This window comes from Ammospiza caudacuta, chromosome 2 (assembly GCF_027887145.1).
Source record: "Ammospiza caudacuta isolate bAmmCau1 chromosome 2, bAmmCau1.pri, whole genome shotgun sequence".
Lineage (NCBI taxonomy): Eukaryota > Metazoa > Chordata > Aves > Passeriformes > Passerellidae > Ammospiza > Ammospiza caudacuta.
The window spans coordinates 88,108,325-88,116,552 of NC_080594.1; the positions used below are offsets into that span (position 1 = coordinate 88,108,325).

At 37.2% G+C, this 8,228-nt stretch overlaps 1 protein-coding gene across 1 annotated transcript in view; it reads left to right on the forward strand.

Moving 5' to 3' along the window:
- The window catches only part of HERC2 (HECT and RLD domain containing E3 ubiquitin protein ligase 2), a 102,397-nt gene extending 94,560 nt beyond the window's left edge, over positions 1 to 7,837 (forward strand). The window contains exons 87-93 of the mRNA XM_058800473.1: positions 1,256 to 1,397; positions 2,162 to 2,356; positions 2,454 to 2,566; positions 3,433 to 3,623; positions 5,348 to 5,453; positions 5,995 to 6,207; positions 6,847 to 7,837. Of these exons, the coding sequence (XP_058656456.1) occupies positions 1,256 to 1,397; positions 2,162 to 2,356; positions 2,454 to 2,566; positions 3,433 to 3,623; positions 5,348 to 5,453; positions 5,995 to 6,207; positions 6,847 to 7,119 (1,233 nt within the window). The 3' untranslated portion in view covers positions 7,120 to 7,837. The remainder of the gene's footprint in view (positions 1 to 1,255; positions 1,398 to 2,161; positions 2,357 to 2,453; positions 2,567 to 3,432; positions 3,624 to 5,347; positions 5,454 to 5,994; positions 6,208 to 6,846) is intronic.
- The last annotated feature ends 391 nt before the right edge of the window (positions 7,838 to 8,228 follow it).

Sequence of the window (8,228 nt, forward strand, 5' to 3'; positions counted from 1 at the left end):
CTTAACATATATTCCTCTTCCTTAGCTGATTCCAACTCAGAAGCTGTCATCTTTTTGTAAACCTTTTTTGTTAGTGTCTCAGTGCATGGCTTTGTGTGCTAGATTTCTCTCTGCTCTGGGGAGAGAATTCTTCTGGGTTGAAGAGTGTCTCATGGGATGGCCAGTATTTTTCAAGCTGCTTAAGATTAATAAAAAGTTTCTCAATTGAAAACTTCTTGGGAATACAAGTTTCGTAGAAATCCATTGAATTTAAACCAGCTGTTGATAGAGCATTTTACACATGAGGAGGATCTGGGTGTATCAGCCTTTCACTAAAACCTGAAAGAAATCTGGTAGTTGTTTCATCTGGAGCTGTCAGAAATACACAGCATGAGAACAACTGGATTTTGAGATGCACTGTAGCTTGTAGTGTGACTAAATACAGTGGGATAAGTTTCAGCTATTTCTGAATGAATTTTCTCACAGATACTGATGATCTGTGTGCATGTAGGAGTCCATTTGCAGTCAGAACAGGTTGAAAAGATAAATTGCAGAACACCAAATGGTGAAAAAAAAAAGCCTTGTGTTTCTTCAGCTCTCTGTTCACTTTCCATTTCTTTCCTCTCAATAGTGGTGAAATGATTTTTGTATTCTTACCCTCTTTGTGTGCATCTCTTGCAGCAAAATCCATGGGAATTTTCTTTCATGCCAATCTTAGGGATCTCCATCAAATATTAAAATACACTTTTTCTGTAAGAAAACATTATTTGTGTATCTATATACAGATGTTTTTTAGTAGTATTTACTCTCTTTTAGAGGCTTCTAGTAAGTATCATAGATGCATATTTAGCTGTTACTATTAATGAATATAAGAATAACACATTCAGATTTCTGGCCAACAACCCAGTCTCTAATCTGTCTTGTGAGTGAAAAACTTACCCAGATTTGTCAGTTGAATCTGAGAGTAGAGATAGGATGAATTAACTAAATGGACTGAAATCAGAAAAACCTAATTAGCCAAGTAATCAGCTGTTTCTTTAGAAACAAGAGATGTCTTTATCATCAGACTTCATCTTTGCTATCCCTCTGTCTTTTTCCATTTTCCTTTAAAGCTGAACAGATATAGTGCTGATTAATGACAGATGAACAAAGAATGCTTGGAAATTCAAGATAAGGTGTTGGTGGCTGGGGGAACTGAAAATTCCTTATTTATCTGCACAGTCATGCCAGTTGAAATATGTCTTACAGTGGCTTTTATAATGTGCTTACTCAATAGGTAAAACGTTCCAGGAGTAAAGGAGGACTGGCTGGACCTGATGGTACAAAGTCAGTCTTTGGACAGATGTGTGCTAAAATGAGCTCCTTTAGCCCTGATAGCCTTCTGCTTCCTCATCGTGTTTGGAAAGTCAAGTTTGTTGGTAAGAAAATTCTCAACACTCCACCCCTCCTACTTGGCACTTAACTTGACAGTTTTCTTGGGGCTTACTCTTTTGGAGAACCTGATAGAAGGAAGAAAGGGGTCCAGAAAAACAGTGTTTGTGTGTGGGCAGAGGAAGGTGTTTAAAATGCTGGGAAGTAAAAAACCTTTCAAATAAATTTTATAAAACCCCTCAAGATTAATGGAAGCGTGTCTGTAATTCTCTTCAGCGTCTTGGGCAGCTCTTCTGCTTACAACAAACATTCTGCAAAATATAAACCTAATTTTTCAGCTGTCTGAATTGGCAAATAATCCTGGCTAGCTAGTTTTACTGGTAGGGTAGTTTTTACAATTCACGTATCACTCTGAGCTTTTTAATAAAAAATACTTTTGATTGAAGAGTCATTCTATCTATTGTGTATGGGCTAAATAAAACATACCTACTTTAAACTGCTACTCATGAAAAAGCAATACTATTTCTGTTCTATTTTATTGTGATTAGCATATGGCATAAAATATTTTCTACACTCTGTTAAAACAGTATTTTTTGGCATTGTGATATGTCATATAATCTAAATGACACATTTTGCAGTGAACTGGAAGCATCAAATACAGAGCCAGACTTCTGGGTTTTCATATGAACGGATACAACAGTGTAGCTTTTACTGAACTTTTGTTTACACAATTATCCCCAGAGAGGAAATAGAGTTTGTTTCAGTTATTTTTGAAAGAATATTTAACTTTTAGTCTTTTTTCCTCTCCAAGGTGAATCTGTGGATGATTGTGGTGGAGGTTATAGTGAATCAATAGCAGAAATGTGTGAAGAACTTCAGAATGGGCTGACCCCTCTGTTAATTGTGACTCCAAATGGAAGAGATGAATCTGGAGCAAACAGAGATTGTTTCCTGTTAAATCCTGCTGCCAAGTCACTCCTGCATATGAACATGTTTCGCTTTCTTGGTAATTTCTTAGCAACTTTGTGGCATTCTGTGTGCTTTATGTGCAGTCAGAATATTGGGAATCTAACAAAAGCAATGGACTGTGTTTAAACTTACAGGTGTACTTCTGGGCATTGCTATCCGGACGGGCAGCCCTCTGAGCCTCAACCTGGCTGAGCCAGTGTGGAAACAGCTTGCAGGAATGAACCTCACAATTGCTGATCTCAGTGAGGTGAGAAGAAAGTTCCTGGGTAGGATATAACTTAGAGAAGACAAGCAGACTCTGGCATGAATTTCTCAAGTGATTGGTTTCTGTGGTTTTTATGTCCTTGTATTTTGACTGGCCTTTTATATTTTGAGCCACCTTAGAGGGGTGATTTGTACTGACTATTAAAACTGTAAATTAAGTTGTTCAAGAGTAGTTAAATAATCTGTTTGAATTCTAGAGCATTCTCAAATCTTCCTATGGGTTTGACTAGACAATCTTTGTGATTCAGTTCCTACTTCCCAGTAGACCTTTCTGTAGCTGTTACTGTCTGTTGTACCCAGATGCAATAACTGATTTGAAGTACAAGAAAGTCAGTTCAGTCTGTTACTAGTTTGTGCTCACATACTGAATTTCACAAGCTTTCAGTTTCTGCTTACCGAGCTTGGTAAATGTGGAATCAGACTTAGGTCTTCATTATGAAGAAAAGTTCCTTCTCAAATACTGTCATGTAGAAATGTATTTCCTATAAAAGCATTGAGTCATTTACTTGTCATTGAGGGGATTCCTTTTGTACCAAATCCAGTGCTGGGAGAGATGATTATGCTTTTAAGCCTTTAAATAAATTTTCTTGTATGATACAGTTTCTTGGCAAATGCCCTCCAAAAAGATTGACATCTAGAATATGTGCACTCTCCCCCATCCAACATAATGAAGCTTTTTATAAAGTACTAGGCTATTTTATGGCTTTGAATTCAAGTTAAATGAATTGTGGTCAGACACTGGTCAAAGCTTTTGGTAAGTGACACATGATGCACTGCTGTTGGTATGCAAGAGATGCTGTTATATAGTGCTAGTAAACTGCCTTTAACCCGGGTTTCTTGCTTTCAAAGGTTGATAAAGATTTTATTCCTGGGCTTATGTACATTCGAGACAATGAAGCTACTTCAGAAGAATTTGAAGCTATGAGCCTCCCATTCACTGTGCCTAATGCAAGTGGTCAGGATATTCAGTTGAGTTCCAAGTACACCCATATTACACTGGATAACAGAGCAGAATATGTGAGGCTGGCAATAAACTACAGGTTTGTTGAATAAATCATTAAAACTACTGATATGAATATGCATTTTATTTAAAATATATATATCAGCTTTTAAACAATGCTACTTTAGCCTTTTACATACAAGTATATAAATATTTTCATGTAATTACAGTGTTGATTTTCTGGTTTCACTTATTTTATCCAAGGAGAAGATTCTTAAACTTGATTTTTTGGAAGCAAAATGAACGAGCAGATGTGCCTCTAGATTTGTCCTGACTAAGCAGTTTTGGCAGCCAGTTTTATTGGTGGAGTAATGTCCCAGGTGTCTAATTCTTCCTGTGGGCTAAAGTAATAGGCTTGATCAGTAAGCTCCTTGTGGAGAGAGCTTAGATCTAGTACTGCTGCATTCATACTTTTTCAAATCATCAACTGCAGTCAAGGGCAGTATCAGCTGAATTCTTACTCCAAGTTGCAATGTACAAACCAAAATGTTCATTCCTTGGGTGGGACACTGATGCACATCCCTGGGTGCCCCACAGAGATCAGTGAGGTGCTCAGTGTTTGAGAAGACTGGCCTTTGGTTGCTTCTGTGGCCAGGTAGCTTATCTAGATGAGTGCATCTCAGAAACAATCATAAGCATCTTGTCTCTGAAGCAGTGGGCCTAATGCCTACTGAAATATGTAAATTTAGGTAATTTGGATAAGAAATTGGTTCAGGCTTGTTTTATTCAATCCCCCATATTCCTCTTCTTTAGAGAATGCTTGAGCAAGACTGTATCATCACTGTCTTATATGCTTGCTTATTAGTTCATAGTTACAGTGTCTGCCAGCAATTACAAATCACAGCCTTAGTTTTTCTTTTTTTTCCCACTTTAAGTAGTGGGAAAAATTCTTAGACCAGTTTCTAACAGAAAAGAGAGAGGTTTCATTTGGAGCTGATATTCCTTTGAAGAAATGTCTGCTCTCTTGCCAGTTGTGGCTGTCCTCAGAGGACCCAAGCATTTCTAAAGCATTTTACAGTTAAAAGCCCTTTTGGAGAAACATTGAAAGGTTAAGTATCAAGTTTTTTTAATTATATGAATCTCTTGAGAGGGAAAACTAGCTCCTGAATAGAATCCATGTTGAAAAGTGGACGCAAAAGATCAAACTTGTCCCGACATCTTTGTTTATTTTGATGATGAATAGCCTGAGGACAGCACTTGTAAGAGATGTCTCTGCTCTGGAGGGCTCTGTAAAACATCTCAGAAATTATTTGACTGGGTAAGAAAAAAGCCAAACACAAATCATGTGTGGCATCAGAAGTAGCAAAATCTGTTACTTATCTGTGTCTGTCTTGAAATAAAAAAACCTACTGTCCCCTCAGACATGCTATTTTAGTTCAGACCCTTTTTTGTTTTTATACTGTAAGATCTGTCTAGTGCTGAGAATGTTTGAAGTTAGAATTTCAAGATACAGGCGCTCTTTTTTCCAAGAGTATATTGTTCCAAATGGGATATTGTTTTGTTTTTGCCAAGTATAGCACATGAATAATGCTGGAAATAAAATATCTAAAACATTGGGAGATCTCTCCTCCATATTGAGCTTGCTGTGCAATAGGAATTGGTGTAGTAAATCAAGTATTGTGTAAAAAATGTTAATGTTCTTTGGTACATAGCTGGACATTTGAGGAGAATGGTTTAAGTTGCTTTGATAAGACAGTAAAGTAATTGCTATAAATAATTGCTAGAAATGACATTCACAGAAACTCTGAAAATGTTTCTTTACAGGCTTCATGAGTTTGATGAGCAAGTTGCAGCAGTTCGTGAGGGGATGGCCCGTGTTGTTCCAGTTCCTCTACTTTCACTCTTTACAGGCTATGAACTGGAAACTATGGTATCAATTTCTGCTTTGTTACTTCTGACAGATCAACTTGGAGTGATATTATTCATTCATTTGCTTTACTAATACAAACCCCACATTTCATGCTGTTTACAATGATTGCTGTGTGGTTGAAAACATCAGTTCAAGGGAAGAACCAGAAAATGTTTAATTGCCCTCTTGGTGCTAGTAAAATTATTTTGACATAGCTGAGCAGTGATGTAATAATTCATTATAATTATTACAGGAAGAAACAAACAAGCAAAACCAAAAAAACCTCGCATGCCAGTCATCTCATTCCAGTGATCTAGAAAGTAAATTGGAGATACTTGTTTTAAGTTCAGGAGTATGAAAAATGTTCATTACTGTTGCCTGATGGGAAGATGTATATTTACTATTTTTGTACTAGGAGACTATGCATGGCATCTCAAAGATCTGAATGCTAGGTTTGTCAGTGTAAAAGCTGATTAAATATTTTAAAGGAAGGCAGGGAACAAATCAGCTGTAATTTATTTGATCAGACTTCTTTAGCCTATCACTGTGTTTTATTTTTCAGGTATGTGGAAGCCCAGATATCCCACTTCATCTCCTGAAATCTGTAGCAACTTACAAAGGCATTGAACCAACAGCTTCCCTGATACAGTGGTTCTGGGAAGTGATGGAGTCCTTCTCCAACACGGAGCGATCGCTCTTCCTGCGTTTTGTGTGGGGCAGAACGAGGCTGCCCAGGACTATTGCAGACTTCAGGGGGAGGGACTTTGTTATTCAGGTAATTCAGGTATTGTTGTGTAGGATGGGGAAGTTAAAAAGCTAGTAGTGGAGAAGTAGCAGCGTGGCATAACAAAGGCCTGATTTCATTAAACTGTTCTGCAGCTTTACATTGTAGATTTAACAGTGCAACAGTTGAATGATGTCTGTGATAGTTATATAATGTATAGAACTATTTCTTCTCTCTTGACTTGGACAAGTGGATATTCCTTTAATTTTCCAGCTGTTTGTTTCTGTGAATTTTGATAGTTTTCCACTGTCAGGCAGCTGTTTTTCCTGGCATTTATTTAGCATTTCATTCAGTTCAGTTAATAATTTCAGCTAAATTAAGACCACACAATCTTCAAATCACTTTTTGATACTGTCTGAAGTATTAGGATCTTTTTTAGATTGCTCCCAACCCCGTATTCATAATCAAAGCAGCTCATAAATGTCTGGGTTTATTTATTGATTTGGTGGAGGGAAAATGGATTTGGCATCTTCATGGTTTTTTTAAGAAACTTCAGCATCAGAATCAAAAAATACCACAAGGTGCTAAAAAACAATCGCAGTTATTATTTCAATACTTATTTGTGTTTTGGACTGTGAACAAAAATCAAAAATACAGTGCTTTTTTTTTCTTTTTTTTTTTTGTTAACAGGTATTGGATAAGTACAATCCTCCAGACCACTTCCTTCCTGAGTCATACACATGCTTCTTTCTGCTGAAGCTGCCCAGGTATTCCTGTAAGCAGGTGCTGGAGGAGAAGCTCAAGTATGCCATCCACTTCTGCAAGTCCATCGACACGGATGACTACGCCCGCATTGCGCTGACGGGGGAGCCGGCGGCCGACGACAGCAGCGACGACTCTGATAATGAGGATGCAGATTCTTTTGCTTCAGATTCTACACAGGACTACTTAACAGGCCATTGAAAAGTAGGATAAGGAATAGTTGTTAAAAACACTGAGGCAAAATGCCAAAATTATAATGAAGCCAAGGACAGTTTATGTTTCAGAATAGAGACTATACAGTCAGAGGGATGGTAATCTTCTGAGCGTGGGGAAAGTGTGTTTGCTACTCACAGTAGGACTTAAGGATTACAGCTTAATCCATCATCTTAAAATAAATGGCACAGTATATGGGCATTTAACATTTATTTTAAGAGCTGAAAATGGCCCCCCATAATGCTGCACTACATTTAGAACCTTTGTGTTTACTGAAGTGTTGTAAATGTTTATATAAATATGGTAGTGCAGCGTCCAAAAGGCAGTGAAACCTTTAAATTGTGGGTGCAATAGGTTTTTTTCATATTAAGTGTTGTGTTCTGTGCATCTTCTTGATTGTATATTGGAAATACTGTGCAACAACGGAATAGTATTATAAATATTTCAATTAACTTTACTAGAAGTTTGTTAAAAGTTTTTGAACATTGAACAAACATTATTCCTTGAAATTCTTCTATAGATAATTAAAAATGGCCAATAGTTTCACCTCCACCCCCTGGTTTGTATATTTTAGCTTATGCATTATTTATCTCAAATTTGATACCTTTCTGTGAACAGCATCATAATTCTTATCATGGAAAGTGTACTGTATATAATTGGTGCCATGTAAATGCAAAAGTTATAATTTCCCTCTAAATAAAAGTTCTGCCACATTAAGAACCAGGATGTGTTTTTTTGTGGTAATGCAGCTCGGACATGGGATGAACATTGAAACAGCTCTGCTAAGAAATGTTTCTGCAATGCACAGCCTTTGACCAAACTGCTCCACCAATAGTAGGTGCATTGCCAGAGAGATTTTGTGAGCTACAGTAAACTTGAGCAAGTCTAGATACCATCATCATTGTAGTGATTAGGTACACCTTGTTTATGCAGTTGTTCCCAAGGATGCTGTTGTCAGTAATGGTGAATTACTGGATGGTGAATGGTGAATTCTTGGATACTAGGGGAAGAAAATTGAGGAAGTGTAAGGGAGAGGTGTCATGAAGTACCTGAACATGAGAAGAGTCTGATGATACTCATGTAACATCTTACCACTG